This window comes from Patagioenas fasciata, chromosome 2, assembly GCF_037038585.1.
Source record: "Patagioenas fasciata isolate bPatFas1 chromosome 2, bPatFas1.hap1, whole genome shotgun sequence".
In the NCBI taxonomy this organism is placed as follows: domain Eukaryota; kingdom Metazoa; phylum Chordata; class Aves; order Columbiformes; family Columbidae; genus Patagioenas; species Patagioenas fasciata.
The window spans coordinates 154,588,434-154,606,759 of NC_092521.1; the positions used below are offsets into that span (position 1 = coordinate 154,588,434).

General features: G+C 39.3%; 1 protein-coding gene across 12 annotated transcripts in view; it reads right to left on the reverse strand.

Moving 5' to 3' along the window:
• PARD3 (par-3 family cell polarity regulator) overlaps nt 1-18,326 on the reverse strand; it is a 459,106-nt gene that overhangs the window by 114,527 nt on the left and 326,253 nt on the right. For 8 of the 12 annotated variants that reach the window (XM_065830908.2, XM_065830907.2, XM_065830905.2 and 5 more), the window contains one exon: nt 3,563-3,673. The exons of 3 other annotated variants lie outside the window; for them this stretch is intronic. In XM_065830908.2, coding sequence (XP_065686980.1) covers nt 3,563-3,673 — 111 coding nt within the window. Of the gene's footprint in view, nt 1-1,330; nt 1,739-3,562; nt 3,674-18,326 lie in introns of those variants that run through there. One more of the 12 variants, XM_071805299.1, reaches the window with a different exon arrangement.

The window sequence follows — 18,326 nt, forward strand, 5'->3', positions numbered from 1 at the left end:
TTCTACAACAAAAGCAAGAAGGGCCCAGGGCTGTTTTCTCAGCATATCCAACTAAATGTAGCATGTCAGTGGTAGCCACTTTTAGTAGCCCCATGATGGACAGGATGACAGCATGGCAAAGAGGGGGTCTGCTTTAGCATATATATAAACAGCTGTGGTCTGGCACAGGAACAGCTAATTGAATTCAGGTCTTATTTGACTTAAGTATAGTCTGTTTCTTAGGAGACACAAGGCCAAGTTCAGAAAACCTGTTGCTTAGTTTTGCCTTAAGGCTCTGATGGGTGCCACTGCTGGGGGAAGCAGCCTTTCTAACAGCACACCAGGGCACATCTGGATTTTCACATCAGTGCTTGGCAGATAGGTAAGATTAATGCAAGCAGACTTATTTTCCTGGATTAAACCAGTAATTAAGAATGGTCACACAGGGACAATGTCTTATGGCCTTGGATGAACTGTTAATCCAACATTTGGAGAATTTACAAATAGCAAGCATTTTACAGCAATTTTGGTAAGAATGGTGGGTCTCCTCAGATGACACTCCTAATCGCTCCAGTATTCTATTTCACTGAAAGCTGCTTTTATTTTCAATGAGATAATTTCATTTTCTGTTCAAAATTACTTTAAGATTGTCAGTAAACATGTACCATATATAGCTTAAGAGATATGCTCCTTAATAAGAAATTATTAGTAGTAATATGTTTATAAAAGGCAATTTCATTCATTTTAATCATGGTAAATTGAAGAACATTAATTTGCTTGTTTGTCTTATAATCAATATGAACACTACTTTTCAGATTTTAAAGAAAATACTATTGTAAGCACAATACTATTAAAATTACCAAGTCAAGGCATAAGAATTCCATAAAATCGTGGGCATGATTGATTTTTTAATGGATGATACACTTGTTCTCTGACCCCCTAAGGATTTTTGCTCCTAGCCTCTCATACATAGTAAATTCATTAAATCCAACCTATTTCCCCAAAGTATTGCATCATTATAGAGGTATATAGTACCAAATACCAAGTCAAATAGAGTAAGTGAATTGTACTGCTAAAAACATCGAGGAAAAAACCCACAGAAAACAATGTTAAAATAGCAGCCATTATGAACCAACACTGACAGTAATATTTTACTCTGCCTCCTTGTAAACATTTTGAGGGATTGTTCAGTTAATTTGCAAGAGTTCTCTTCATTAAGAGCATGTATCTAAACTGATTATTTTGCAGGATCAAAAGGAAACGCTGTGCAATCTAACTGCAAAAATATTTAGTCTCTATGGACCAAATCAATGTCTGAATTTTTCAGAAACCGAAGGAAGCACCTCACACATTTGGTTGCTATTTTATTGTCTTTTATTAGTTGTACATGCCACTACCCCAAAGAACTCGCATTCTCTTATAGACATAACACAAAGGAAAGCAAATACACTGTTAGGGAAAGAGAGTAACAGGAGGAAGAGGACCCGTGTTATGATGACATCAAGCTGTTACGAAGTTCTGGCGCATGCATTTTCTGCAGTTTCAGTGAACACATAAAATTGTTTTTACGACACACGAGGAGTGAGATTCCAGGAAAGGTTCAAATTGGTTAGCGTAAGTTGATGGACAGGGATAAGGAATTTGCCCCATGCACTGGGGGCTATACAAATAATTTCATAAGTCTACCTTGGTACCCAGCGTGACTATTGCAACCTCTCTTACATCACCACATGGACAGTCTGTGCTCTCACCATTCTTACTGAGAGAGACAGAGACACGGAGAGACACAGAGAGAGAACAAAGAGAGATAAAACATTACTAATTCAAACCTCAAGTCTTTCTTCTTTGAATAAATGCGTAGAGCAGATATTCTGGGGACCTAAAGTTACTAAGAAACCCTACATGCTAGGCAATTTTGGGTTCAGCAGTGTGTATGAAGCCAGGGATCAGTGCTGTGCACATGTGGCCAAGCTTCCCCCTGCCCTGAGCTGGCTGGAGCGACAGAGGCAGCTTTCACCGTTTCTGCAGCCCTGGGGTGAGTTTATCCACAAAGGGGCTGCCCTGCCCATGCACAAAGGGAAGCTGACTGCACAAACCCCTCATTTCCAAAGTCACTTAATGCCCTTCAGTTCCAGGATCCCCCTTTACCATTTAATCTGAAAGCACATTACTCTTAAAATCAGGAATAAATTTAATGACTCTGCCTCACTTTTGTTAAAAAGGAGAAAATAAAAAACAGAGCAGAAAAAAATAACAAAGCACTGTGATCCAGCCACGCTCTACTGTCGGAATAGATGGAGAAAGACATGAATAAATTTTTACATCTGTTTATGCTAGTATGTCTGTTAAAGAGTAAAACATTTCCCATAATGTAATCCAAACAGATGATCCCAAATTTTCTGCAGTTTAACAAGTTACTGCTGACCTTCATTAACTAATAGATGTTACACTCCTAGCCTGCCTTAGCTGTAACGTAAATCACTCAACCCTAGAAGAACTCAAAGCAAACCATTCCAGGTTTAACTGAGGAGACTACACATGAGTCACTGTGGCTCTGCTACTGCAGTGAGCTGTTAGTGATGAAGCCATCATTTATAAACTTCTGTTTTCACAGAAGACCAAGTTGCATAGAGAAGATGGTTGAAGGGATCATTAGGACTAACTAGTCATAGCTCCTACACAAGGACAACAAAATTTCCCTCCCTGCATCAATCCTCAATTTATGGCTGAGCTATAGCATAATTTTAAGATAAATCAGTCCAATTCATAGTTCACATTCACTGCTAAATGTGTCTGAATCTATTTATCATTCAGCATTCAAACTTTGTAATCCTTTAAAGTTTGTCTCCTTACTGAAGAGATGTCCATTTCAAGAGGTATTCTCTCCATGCGCACCCCAAATACTAGTTATTTTATCCCTAAGCTTTCCAAGATTTTGACTAAATTGATATAAGAGATATCAGACTCCAGGCCCCAGATATCTAGGACTACAAGAGACAGGACAAAAAGTAGATTTGAAATATTGAGAAGAGCATATGACAGATATATTACATACATTTTTTATGTTAAGGGAAGCTGACAAGGAAAAATAGAGGTACTCACCACTCATTTTTAAAATTAGCAGTTTAATATACATATCATTTCATAAACAGACTGCATAACACATAAATAGACTGAACTCCAGTGACAAATATACTGGTAAGTATAATTTTAAGGTAGCTTCTAAATATATCAACGAAAAATCTAGATATGCCAGACTTTGAAAAAAAATACAAAACATACTTCATTCTATATAAATATTTGTTTTCTGAAAATGTCAATAAAATCAGTTATAGAATATATAGAGAAAACTTTCATTTTATTACTTCAGTCTCCTCAATAAAGGAAGGAGCTCTGGGTCTATAAAAGATGCTTAACGCAGCCAAAGATACTAACGTCCAGAATAAATCCAGCTTTGTCTTGTTATGTAAAGTATATAAACATATCAACATTTGGGAAATTTCATCAGTGAAACTGAACTTCAGTTATGTAGTTTAAAAAACAAACTCTCTCTATCAAGGTTTAAGCAAATACTGAAGTCTACCTCTCCTGTTCTTGCTTCATTCGTATTCTCTCCTCTTCTGAAGTAAGAGCTTCCTGCACTTTTATTTTACCAGTTTTCTCACTCTTGTCATCTTTGCGATGTTTGCCAAACCTGTTAATAACACACAAAAAAAGAATCTAACTTGTGAAATGAACAAAACTGTATTTTCCTTTTCCTACGACAAAGAGAGTCCTCCAAGAAGGGCTGCTTGGAAACCATGAAGGGAAAGTGCAAACACCTCAGAATCTCAGTTTTTCATATTTTCAGGCTGTCTTTTTTTTTTAATAGTTTTTTTTTAGACTTTATTTTCTTTCACTCCTTTTAAAAGTTTATAGAATTCCTCACTAAAGAACAGACCAAAACAACAACAAAAAATAATAGGACCACATTCCTTTTTTTTTTTTTCAGCATTTTGAGTTCACTGTTCTTAAACACACAAACAATGTATTAGAATTTACTCAACGCTCTCACTGCCAAAGAACACAACTCAAGTTTACATCAAGTGAAGGCCTTCACATACACAGGAGACGTGTATGTGACAACTGCCCGATGCACAGTACCACTCTGCACACCCGCCCCACGAGACCAGTTTCACCACACAGCGGACACCACCCAAAAATGGAAATTTACTCTTTTTCAGCACCAACATGTTTTTTTAAACTTTGTTACTCATGCCTCTTTTCCCCCGAGGGTGTTGCAGTACAAGGTGTGTGAGCAGAGGGCTGAGGGATGGAGCTGGCTGGGCTGTCCCAGAGGGAGCGGGATGCTGCCAACTCTGTGTTTGCCTTTCTCATGCCTCATCTTCCCTCTGCCGCCTACATTTCAAGTATTTTACATTATTCCCTATTTGCACATATCACTGTTTTCTTTCAGACTTTCAGGGAGAGCACAGTTTGGCATTTGAGATACTCAATTAATGCATGTATTTCTTCGATATTTCAGACCTATTCTGAAATGAATGACTTTTGTATAGAGCGAACTAAACACACACTTAAATATAGCCCTTAAATAGGTCTAAAGTTTAGATGGCAATTTTCTATTTAAGGCAGAAAGGGTAACACATTTATTAAACAGTATCTTATTATAATGCATACCTATTAAACATGGGATAATTTGTCATACCAAAAGCAGCATGAATTTTACTTATTTTTTTAATCAAACAAACACTGAGATAAGAGCAGACTGACACTTGGGGCACTTCTCACTCAGGTTCACATCAAAAGTGAAATGAAAGTACTGAAACGTGCAAAGTCCAGCAATGGTACAACAGGGCAGTCTGAATGCTCGGGAACACTGAAGTAAAACACAGAGTTCTTAAAACCTTCTTCTGACCCATGAACGTAAACTGATAAAATATTTAGAGTCCACCAGGCATTTATAATCTTTTCCCTTTTGTTCCTGTTGATTCTAGCACAAAGTCATTGTGTGGGCTGAGTACGTACCACACAGCAACCCTGCAGAAAGACTAATTTCTGGTCACTCACTCAAGAGATATTACTACACCGTGAAAGCATGTTTATGGCTCTTTAGGGCAGTTGTTTAATAACGCAACAACACAACAGTACAGTGTAGGGGTGTGAACACAAACTTTAGAGTGAATGGCTGTTCTCAACAGTTCCCAGACTGCTCATTTCCAAAGTAATTCAGGCATATGAAAACTGAAATTGTTCATTAATAATCATCTGAAAAGGGAAAGGCAGAGGACATGGCAGGGTTTAGAACCACAAAATACTATATAAAGTCTCTGCTTTTATAGTATATTATTTGTAAAAGTGACATACTTAAATTCAGTGACTAGAAACACCAGTGTGTATATTTTAAAATGTCCACTTATTTATTAGAGAGTAGTCAAAACCATTATACAAAACATTTACACTGATGACACAAGAGATTCAAATCAAGTTCTGGATGTCGTACACCAGACAAGAGAATGGGTAATTTAAAATAGCCCTAAATCCTCTTGACAAGGGAGGAGTTTTGGCAGAAAAACAGTGGAACTGAGCCATTTTATCCTGATACACAGAGCGTGTCGCAGGTGGCAGGGGTCTGACTGACACAACACGCAGAGCTGCGAAGAGACACACAACATATGTGGTACTGTAGCACAGCATCTCTGGGATGCCTGAGCTTGCTTCTGTCTCCTGCCCTTCCCTGACCCATTCAAAATGTCAGCCAAAGTAAAGGAACCAAATTCTGGAGTAGCTGGTTTATTTTTGAAGAAGAATTAGTGGTTTTCAAATGAAAAATAAAAAGAGATAAAATGGAATTAGTTAGTGTCCATCAGGTTTTGGCAGCAAAACAGAATTTCTACCACTATAAATCAATTCATTGCAAGTATGAGCAGAAATATATTGAAATCAATACCTTATTTAAAAAGATAAAGTACACAGGAAGTTTCTAATAGTCCTTGTATGAAATCTAGTAAATGTCTGGTCAGGCCACATGATTTGAGGAGAGTACTTCTGATGCTAACATATAATGCAAACCTAGCAAAAATTGATGGTTTGAGTTTCCAGATCCAGTCATCCGAGTGCAGAACGCACCACGCTCGTGCTGCATTTCACCACAGGCAGCAGTGGGCTTCCCGCATGGGCAGCGCTCGGAGCTGCAGGAGGGTTCGACTGGGTTTGGCTCATGAGCAAGCTGTGACAACAACCCTTCTTTTCTTGTCTTTCATGGTTTTCTTCGAGTCATCTGGGAATGAATGCTCCTTCTGCCTCTGGGGACAATCCTGATAAAGTCTCCAGAAGACATCCCTGGTCCTCTCCCAGGCATTTCAAAGGGTGGTCATTTTGTCCTAATTTCCAGTGCCCGTCTCTGACAAGCTTCTGGTCATCCCGGCATTGGACAGCCTGGCAGAGGATAAACCGCAGTGGTCTTGCAAACTTGCTTCGTCTGGACTTTGTGACCCACAGAGTGATTTATCTGCCATAATCACCACTCCCTGTAATAAGTTTAGCAACATTAACTGCACTGTCCCTACATTTGAACCCCGAATAATCAACATTGTCCTCGTCCTCCCTGATTGGGGCTTCATGTTTTTAACAGCATTACCTACACAGATAGCATCTCCATGATACTCATAGGTCATGGAGCTGCAGAACAGTTTGGAAATATGCTGTCCTACTTGATGCTGGCTCTGAACACTTCTGCATACTTTTGGCTAGACCTCTGGGCAAAAATATTTACAAGTTCAAATTTCTCTTTTCCACTGAGAACACAAGTCTAACAGCATCTCTGTCAAGCTTCAGCTTACAATAGTGGAAGTAACACACAAACAAAGGAAAAATATTTTCCTGGTTCCACCAAGCACTTGAGAAAGGTGTTTAAAAGAACTGTGATGGGGATACATATGTACATACACGCACCCCCACACATACACCACTTTCATTTCTGTAGGAGAGGTCAACATTCTCCACTCCAAATATCATTCAAAGGGTTTTGGTGAGATTACTCTTGCTAACAGTAAGTGTGTTTGCTGTTTATTTCTGTTAAAAGTGTTTGCTTCATGAAGTACAATTTATAGTCACAATGAAACCCACAGCCCAAATCACCATCCTCTCCACCAAATTTATAACAGACATTTATAAATTATTTAACATACATATTCAAGCCAAGTTTAATTACAGAAGAGCAACATCCAGCAATACTAAGGCACACCATTAAAGTGAGCTGTTAAAACTCTCTCAAGTGTATAACGCTATGTACTCTGGTGACTACACTGGTGTCAAGCTATTCAAAATCACCAGTCCTTCTAATTTCCTCAGGTAGATGTCTCCTACTCTGATTCATAAATATTAAATAAAACAGGACACTTTGAAAAAAAAAAGGTAAGTGTACTGAGAGCACTAAAATTCAAACAGTCTGTTCAATATCCTTTCAAAGCACCAAATGCACTTCCCGTAGCCACCTGTACTGTCTTCACAGCAAGCGGCAAAGCCCTTTCCTGCTGCTTCCCAGTGGCCCATGAGCAGTTGTGATAGTCAAAAGAAGCCAAGTCAGGTCCCCAGAATTACTCCCAGTATTTAAAACACCGTAATTTGGATACATCAGCCCAGGGAAAATATCTGGCTCACCTTCCCCAAAATGCACCATTTTCACCCCTGCGAAGCTTACTTCTTTAGTGCTCAGGTACTCAAAAGGAAGGGAGATGGAATTAGCATGTTTGTCCCACATATGACCCATGACAACTTTGGAATGTTATTGCTGCCAATACTACTTCTTCCATAAAGCATATATGGAATGTTCTGGCACACCCACATAATAACTTCCCCAATGAAGTGACTTCTCACTTAATGATAACAAGTCAAGGCTGGAAAGTGCCAAAATGCAATTGCAAACGACATCTCCCTTGTAAAACAGCAATCACCGTCTACTTGTCCTGTGTCAGAGAGACTCCAGACCTTTGCAAGGACATGGTCTTGAGGACACTGCCAAGCGATGTGACCTCAGCCCTCAGCGCTCACTTCACAGAGGCAGGAGCTGCTCTCCGCTGCACGCAGCTGGGGACCGAGTGCCTGAAACGCCTGAACCTGTGATGGTCTCATTCTCACTGCTGGGAGACTGGCTGCTGGGATACTTGTCGCACTTCTTAAAAATGCAAATGAAATTAGAACTTGTCATCTGAAGCAGACATGAGAACTCCACTGCTCAAGATCTGTACAGCATCAGTGCTCTTTGCATTAGTCAAAAGGAGGACAGTGTTTAAAAAACAAAGGTAAGAGCTACTGTTGGAATTAACAAACAAAGCAGTGCAGAAAAGGAACATCTGTGACACTGATGTTCAGACAGCCTGGGAATCTAATTCCAAGCTCCTGTCATTTGCTAAATCCAGTGCCAGCTATTTGCCTGTGAGCTATAAAAGCCCTACCTAAATCAGCGCATAAGACACCAGTGCACAGACACAAGCTGCCACATGATGTGCACTGAATTGCATACACTACTGCTTCGCTAAGTTAACAGATTAATGACAAAAGAAGTTCTAATGCTAAAGCTATACCAGATAGTGTGGAGCAGCAGAAGCCATAGCAGCCCAACACTGACCTGTGCCCGCCAGTTCCTCCACTTTGAATTCTTAGAAGTGGAGCACAGAATACTATTACTCATGGTGGAAAATTAAGAGCAAAAGGAAAGTGCACATTTTCCTCCAAACCTCCAAAAATAAATTATCTTTCTGTTCATAAACATAGACATAGCTTAATACTTCCTGAAGGACACATACTGTATGGTTATAGAATAATCTCCTTATAATAGTAACAACATTTATAAAATAAGAGAATGCTACCTCCCGTAACAGCTGGTTTATTCGCTAGCTCTCTCATCTAAACCCTGTTATGAAAAGTATAGCTAAAAAGTAGTTTAATTTCATTCTGTAACTACATAAGCAAAAGCTTTAAGAAAAAACTTCTATGACTAATTGAAATGCACGTTGTAAATTAAAAATACCCTGTCTGTCCAAGAGTGTGAGAAATTGATGAAAGTGAGCAGCTGAAATCTTGTTCACTCTAATTGCCAAGATACTCCAGGGTTCTACTTAATTTATAGCTTCTTAATTCTCTTTTTACATTAAGGGTTAGAGAAAGTTTCAAGATAAGTGTAAATGCTCAAAGTCATATTCACAGATCCACAGACTTAATCCTCAAATTCAGCCAACAATAGCAACCACAGTTAGTGAAGAAATTTAAAAAATGTAAAAGAGGACCATTTTTAAAAAGTATGATCTCTAGAATATAATAGCCAAGTCACATCAGAGGAAAGGACCATCCTCAGTCCCTGTGATACTAGTTTGTCACATTATTATTAATAAAAAGATGAGAACACAGGCCTATATGCCCAAAGCTCGACCCTGAAATATGAAATCCCATGAACTCTGGATAATCTAATCAAGCTAAAATGCATACCCAAACCTCTCTGTCAGTCCCTAGCTGGCTTACTTTCAAGCTCACTTGCTCGAACGACTGTCATCAACCAGAAGGTGGCCCAATCCAAATCTGCCGGCACTCGGCAGCAAGGCTCTGACTAGCAAGTGCCTGCAGGGGCTTCGGGCCAATGCATCAGAACAACTAAACAATGTGACACTCATTGAAGAGAAGACAGTGTAGCAGAACATTTGCAGAACAAGCTCAAGCTACAAAATGATGCCATATATATGAAATATGTGAAATGTATACAAAATACACACGTGGACATAAAGAACATGTAACGACAGAATAGATGAAGAAAGAAGGATGTACAAGTGGTAGCAACAGAAATTCCACGTTCACAACTTATCTCAAAAATAGTTTCAGTTTAAATGAAGATATATCGGTATCCTTGATATAACAAAAATAATATAAATATAATCTGCTAAATGGATTTTGCTCTGATGCGTTACTGATGAGATCATTGTCGTCTGCCAAATCATCCACATATTTCATTAGAATAAAGAGCTATAGAAGAAACACGCATTAGTTGATTAATGAAAAAACACAAAAAATTGATTGAGACAGAAGTTCAGTAGCATTATGTTTCTTAATAGAAAAAAGACCATCATTAAAAATTAACAAATGGTAAGCATCTTGAGCTATTCTATCAGTGCTTTCTGTCTTCAAGGCAAGCTCTTTTCCCCATAGCAGCTAACAGTATTCACACACACAACCTAACGCTATTCAAAGGATTTTGCAATTATTCCTCTAATCTTTTTTACCCTGCTGCATCAGCACAATCATAAGATTTATATTGCAAAAGATTATTGTGACATGTGAAAACATTCTGTTCCCAAAATAAAAATTAATAAGCCTAAGCATTCAACAGCACACAAACAAAATCATCCTGCTTAGTGATGACTTCAGGGTTTACAAGCCTTCCTTTAAAAAAAAAAAAATTGTGCAAGTGCTATCTTTAAAAACAAGCTTGTAAGTGCAAACATTTACATATTTGCAATGGATTTCTAGAAATAGCCAGTTATCACACCTAAGTGACCCAGCAGCCATGCTGCCCTGGGATGATACAGAAGCACTGATGTACAGGCACCAGGAGCAAGGCCCCTTCATGTAGGAGCTTGTGGGCATAGTCAAAATGGACATTTAGAACTTTTTGTTCCCATGGATTTCCTTGCCTACGTTAAAACTGATAAAGCAGCAATTCTGGTGCAACGTTCAGCAAAAAGACCCCTAGCCAGGAGGGTTCCTGGAGAACTCTGTTGTCCCCAAACAAGAAAAGGGCATTACAAAAGGACACAAGTAACTCATGAAAATGCAGAATACCCCTGGAGAGGTACACTTGTACCTCTTCAGAGCAATCAAGTTTGCCTTCAAGCAACAGAGAAACTCATGTGCTTGGTCATGAACACAGAAATTTAAACCAGTAGAACCAAAGTGGTTATCACTCCAAATTACCAGCCCCCTCTGAAGCCACCACCCTGTGCATGAATACTGCAGAGCACGTGAAGCTCTTCTGTGATGTATTCACACATTTCTACCACCATCATCTCCCTAACCTTCCAAACATTATAAACGATATCTTCAGCACCATTCAGGTGCAGATTCTAGTACATCTCACCAAATTAAGGCTACTCAAAAACAACTGTGGGGACGGGACATAGATCACAATACTTCATGTGCAACATCAGTGGTGATTCCCCCAACTTCCTGGGAAGACGTGGAAGCAACATATGGGATCAATAACTGTTTCCAGCCACCGATGCTTAATCTGCCTGTCTTTGTGAGTCAGTATCCCAACTTCATAGAAAACGAGTATGATGCCAAACCAAGAGACATGTCATGAGGTTTCATTCAATTATTTTCATAAACAGTTTTGATAACATTTCCTGAAAGGCATGACACAACAGGCAGAATATTATTCACACCAAGCCACTCTCTTTTCACAACTTAAGTATTTGTAATATTTACTTTCATCATAAAATGGTGGAACTTTTGAAAACAGATTTCTTTTACAGAGAGACCATCTGTTTGCAAATTTCTAAACAGAAGATAATCTTCTTGTATCGCTATTCATGATTGTCTAAAGCTATCTGGAGCCATTGACAGCATTAATAAATAAATTAATTAATAAATAAATTATCACAGGAAATAAGACAAAAACTAAGAACTAATCCAAACTACTGCAGTTAAAAAACAGGCTGAGAAGGTCAATGGAAGTGGGGATCATTTTAAAGTGATAATATTTGAAAGATAGCATCAAGTCAACAAACAGACAAGAGATTCTTCTGTTGTATGGCTGAATCAGCTCAGTAAGCAATACCACAATGTACTAAAAGTCACCATCAATAACTCATTTTCATAGTGGTCAGCCAAAATCTGTTAAACTGTGGATTGCGGCATCCCTGAAAAAGAAACCTTCTGCTCAGATACAAGTATGTTAGCAATCATCAATGATGGGAGCAACCACAGAAGCAGTACACGATATTTTAAGGAAAGTTTCATCATAGTCTAAGCATTTTAAAGTTTGCCTGTGTGACAAAAACTCTTTATTGTTGTGTATGCATTCAAAAAAGAGAGTGGTTATTGAGGACAAAGTTACTTGCCTCAAGATTAAATCTGATACACTGTGTGCTATTTGTCAGTGAAGGTAGTAGCTCATACATGTGACACAGCCAAGCTAATTCAGCCTTTTAATAGATAATGTAATCCTAATGGACAACATATCCTTTCATTACTGTCATGTAATGTACTTAGAAATGCTCCTGTCCCCCCTCTCAGACAAAATTTGCCCATCAAGACTTCAGTGCCCTGTCAGGTAATTCAGTACTGAGCAGTAAGATGTTAAACAGTAATTGAAAAACTGTAAATACAAATTGCAAAAACATGAAGTCTCACTTGTAAAGTAAAGAGCAGGATCCTGAAAAAGTTTGACTGAACGCCTCTAGTACATCAACTCATCTTTCACAGAGTACATACATAAAAGCAGACATATCGTCCTTTGCAATACATAATATTACACACAGAGGGATAAAAAAAAAAAAATTAAAAAATCCCAAATTCTAAGCATCAACAACAGCCTAGTATTAACAGGTGCTTGACTATTTTTGAATCTAAAGTGCAATGTAGCTATTCTTCTATAGCGTAAGCAATTTTTCTTTTGGGTGTTGGGGTAAAATGCTCCTTCCCAGTGCACCGGCTGCCAGGACCAGCCCGAGCAGCTCTCGTCCAGCTGGTGCTGAGCAGGTCCCAGACCTCGGCCCAGTGCTCCCCCCAACAACAGCGGCCCTGCCGCCACGCAGTGAGGTGGGCACACTTCTAGTATTGCTTTCGGCACACTCCACAGATCAGTTTAAAAATTGTGGACCAATTTAAGTATTAATAACGCTGCTTTGTGTACCTCTAATTACCAGTGTCCACTAAAAGCGTTTAGAGAAAGTGTTTAAACCATGGCTACTCTTCAACATGTTCGCTCCACAACTATACTTCTAATTCCTGTTCTGTTCGTTTTAATGCATTATTGTTTCAAAATACAATGCTTCAAAATTGCAAATTACATCTGGCTCAAGGGCTGATTATGAGAAATACTAGCACTTCTGCCTCTGCGTGAATAACTCTGATAATAATGAGAGATTGATTGAGCTCCAAGAAGTCCAAATGATGAGAAGGGTCAATTTGAACATTTCTATTAGCTTCTTTTGTTAAATCTAACACTTTGCCAGGCCAGAGACAAATACTACATCTGGTTACCATGATTTTTTCCACCCTACAGAAGTACAATTTAGAAAATGGGTACTGGTCTAAAGGCAAACCTTATAAGAAATGCTAATGAAACATAAGGCTCAGAGAAGAGTGGCTGGAAAGCTGCCTGGCAGAAAAAGATCTGGGGGTGTTGACTGACAGCCAGCTGAATATGAGCCAGCAGTGTGCCCAGGTGGCCAAAAAGGCCAACAGCATCCTGGCCTGTATCAGGAATAGTGTGGCCAGCAGGACTAGAGAAGTGATTGTGCCACTGGACTCAGCACTGGTGGAGGCCTCACCTTGAATCCTCTGCTCAGTTTTGGGCTCGTCATCATAAGACAGACATTGAGGTGCTGGAGAGAGTGCAGAGGAGACAACAAAGCTGCTAAGGGGTCTGGAGCACAAGTCTGATGAGGAGCGGCTGAGGGAACTGGGGCTGTTCAGCCTGGAGAAAGGGAGGCTGAGGGGAGACCTTACTGCTGTCTACAACTACCTGAAACGAGGTTGCAGCATGGAGGGGGTTGGTCTCTGCTCCCAGGTAGCAAGTGATGGGACAAGAGGGAATGGCCTCAAGTTACGCCAGGGGAGGTTTAGATTGGATATTAGGAAAAAAACTCTTCACAGAAAGGGTTGTCAGGCATTGGAACAGGCTGCCCAGGGAAGTGGTTGAGTCACCATCTCTGGAGGTGTTTAAAAGGCGTTTAGATGAGGTTCTTAGGGACATTGTTCAGTGCCAACATTAGGTTATGGTTGGACTCAATGACCCTGAGGGTCTCTTCCAACTGAAATAATTCCATGATTCTACGATTATATAAAAACCCACCCATTTTACTGGCATTCAAGAAAAAGTTTTTAAAAAAGACAAAAGAAAACTTGCAAGGGAAATTTGCTTCAATGCTTTTGTGGCAGAAAAGGGAAAAAACACCTCAGTAACACAGAGTCCTCGCAACTCCATTTTACAACTTTGCATGCGTATATTATGAGCATGGCATGCCTTACGTAAACGTGAGCTACAAGAAAATCAGTAAAGACGCTGTCTAAGCACATGCAACAGGCAGAGAAATGAGGATTCAAATGTAATACAGCAGCTAGTTAGACCAAGAAATTGCAGTAACATTATTCCAACAACTTCGACTTGTAGCCTTGCAATTACACTGTATAAAATCAGCAAAGGTTAACACAGACACACAAAAAGTTAATCAAACTACTGGCAGTTCATCTGGAACCTTCAAAAGATTAAAACTTCCCTACAGATCTCGTTACCCAGAAATGTTAATAAGTCAGTCAGCACTTTCTCTGTCAATTACTGAAAATCTTTGTTGAGTCACATCTCCTAGAAAATAACCTCTGTGGGGTAAATTAAGCAATGGCTGACGTCTCTATATCTTTAGCCTCATTCACATATTTACACTTATAGGAGGTTGGGAAAGCACAGACAATTTCCAGCAGAGCACAACAGACAACACTGTAGGATCAGTGGGACAAGTGTAAAGAAAATGTGCTTAAAACTCAGACAAGCGTGCAGCTGCATTTGCTTCTCAGAGGCCTCCTGCATCACCAACCAGCAACTCCTCTCGCTAAGTCACAGCACCAGACACCAGGGCACTGGTGGCCATGGTCACAGTTTAGGGTCTCCTGTCCCAGTCTGGTTCCACAGTCCCACCTAAGTCTCTTTAGGGGATAAAAAATTAACTTTAATTAGAAAAAAATAAATAGTGCCAACAGGATAATTTAACAAGGTGCTCTAGAGCACAAGTAAATTAAGCTACATTGAATGGCCTCAAAATTGCATTGTCATAAAAACAGATGGCAAAAAATAACAGGTACACTATTTTGAAAGTTTGCTACAAAACCAGGGCTAAGGTACAAGACTTAGCTTGAGCCAAGCCTCTCGTTAGCATATATTAGCATGCCACTGCTGGCTTCACATACCTCTGGCTATTCTATCAGCTGATATTCTGCCCTGCGGCATGAAAATCTAGTTTACATACACAGAATCTTCTGGGTGGGAAATGAAGAGTGAGACTCTGCACTGCAGCAGCAGCACCAGAACAAACCAGCTCTGGAGCGGATGCAACAAGTCTCAGGTGTGTGACGGCTGGGAGGGCAGTTTGGCAGCGAGTCCCCGCAGCAGCTGGTGCAGGGGTTGCCCAGAGCCACCTGGCGTCCCGTACCTGCCAGCAGCCAGAGCTGGGGCTGTCTGCACGGCAACTGCACTTGAAATAACCACGTCACTTGTGATTTACGCCGCTGATCATTTCAGGCCTAAGCTGGCAGCAGAGATTTATTTCAGATTGAAAATGTGTAAAAAACAGGACTTGCATGGGACTAATTACAGGCAAGAGATGTGGGGTGGTGGGTTGTTGTTGTGGTTTTATTTTGTCTTTTATTACAGCCACCATACAAATAAGCTCCAGGCACAGAAGATCTCAGACTTGGACCAGCCCCATGCACAGTGACATTTTTGTTCTCATTTGCACATGCTCAGGCACTACAAGAAGTGACTGGGCCTATATTTATTTAGAAACCCAGACAGATGAGGTTTAAAATAAACCCAATCTTGACATCAAAGATATCCGCCCCTGAGATGTTCTTCTCCAAACAAGTTTAATTCTGCTTGTGCTTGGTGTTGCACATCGTATGCAGCAATTATCACTTCCATCTTCCTATTTCTTCTGAATATACAGCAGAACATAAATCTTAAAAAACAAAACAAACCAACCACAAAACACACAACAATGAAAATGGCACTGGCTCTTCACATTTTATTTCTCTTACACAAGCAGTTTTCTTCCTCTGGCAGTTAGAAAAGACAAACAATTATCAAAGTATTTGGAGCTCCACAGATGATATCAGGACTCCCAGCAGTTACAGGTGATAACACTGTTGGAATCATTACCTGCTCAGCAACATGAGAGAAAAGAAATACTTCAGGTGTAACGCTACACCTGAAACTCCTGCTTGTGGTAGCATGTTGTGCTCTGAATTTCAGGGTTTTAGCACTACAGGTTAAAGACAAAGATAGTATCTATAATAACATTGTGAAATATTTGAGATTTATTTGTGGTTGGTTGCTGTTGAATAGTGTAATAGCAATTCAGCTTGCATTCTAAATATTGCTGGCACACCTGATGTTGCATATGCTAGAAGCACTTACAATTCATATAAAAATATACTAGTTTCATTATTGTGGTACTCAAAGATGCTGACACAGCTAAGATTCTAGATGCATTTTTGTTATTAAATCCTATTTTTTTTCAGGACTTTTAGAGGTAATCCATAAAATTTGGTTTTGATTAGACATTTTCTTACTAAGTACTAACTACAACAGCATAGCAAAAAAAAAAGAAATCTACATATATTTTCAGTCATCCATCCACCTTCAAACTAAAATCAACAGCAGTATCTGGAAGCAGTAGATAGCGTATGTTTTTAGCACACAAATATTTTTATTTCTACACCAGAAGACATCGAAGCCCTTGGAGACAGCAGCACGGACAAGGTACTATACCATTCTTAAAATGAGGAAACAGTTCCTCTTGAGAGCTAAAGCAACTTGCTAAAGTCCTGGAGCTTTCTGTATTGCAAGCACAAACAACATACTGTCGGCAGATTCCATTGACAAAGCCAGGTCTATGAAGTTAATATATCTACAAAACTAGTTCTAACAGAGAATTTTGCTACCAATACAGCGCTACCAACCTATTTCAAATGTATAATACAAACTCTTTAAAACAGCTGTATCAATAGTATTCTATATTTGTTGAAAAGAGTTAAAACCACCAAGCAGTTCCATGAAACCATACTAAGTTCTTTTTCCTTTTAGGACTCAGAGCTACAAGACTGACATCAAAAAAAGTCCGGAAGAAATGTGTTAACATTTGTAAAACTATGAATTTATCTTCTGCAGAAGCAAACATTTCAAAATTTACTGTTAATCACATCATCAGCTAGCCCAAACATACGCTGGAAAGCTAGTTCATTAAATGAATGCATTCCAGCAGGGTCTATTTTACAAATATCTACAGCCTTTTCTTGCACTCCTGTTTATTGTAAGTTTGCACAGAAGCAGTAAAAGTTAATGTGCAGTGGAACACTACATTAACTACTGAAATGTTATTGCACATCAAAAAGGTTTAGTGCAACTCTGCAAACATGCTTACCTGAGTGCCATAAAATACTGACATAATGAGTCAGACCTACTGCAGTGCATTGCAATCAGGTGTTCGCACTGGCAATGTAAAAGCAGCTCCTTGATACAAAAGTCATTCTACACAATGTCTAAAAGACATTTTTGTATATGATGTACTACAAATTTTGTTAGTATTTTGGAATTACGTAAATATACCTCAAATCATCAGGGAACTGTGGGGGCAGTAAGTCCCTGAGGGGCTGATTCCCTGAGTCACAAATCACAAAAATCCTTTTAAATGTAAACTTTTGGAATGACAATCTTATTGTACATCCACGCGTTTTTGCTTTCATGAGAAGGACAAGTACATGTTGATTGAATTAGAATTTTTTTGTACCAGTGATTATTCAGTGTATCTTGTTCCTATCTCCTTTTACCATGACAAATGCTTTTCACCAGGAGAGTGGTTAAGTGCTGGAACAGGCTGCTGAGGGAAGCTGCCTAGTCTTCATCCTTGGAGACGTTTGAAACTCAACTGGGCATGACACTCAGCAAGCGGATGAAACGTTGAAGCTGGACTGCTGCGAGCACAAGTTGAACCAAGCAGGGATCTCTTCCTGCCTGAATCACTCTAAGAGTGTAGTGTTTTCAATATCTCTTCAGTTCCTCCTAATTCTATCTTTTTTTTTCTCCTCCAGAAGTAGTCATCAAAGGATTCAAAACAGGGGAAATACTACTTGCATATCTTATTAGAATTATCTTTCTATTTTTTTCCTTCTCTCTTATTATTTCTACAAAATTTTTGTTGTTCTTATTTTTCCCTGAAACAATTTAAAAACCTAAATAAGTGCCCTGAATGCCTTATGCCCACCATCTTCCTCCTACATTGAGGGAATGCAGGACCTCACAGAATATTTCTATTCTGGTATACTCTCTTCCAGAAATCATACTGGCTTATACCCATTTTGCCATT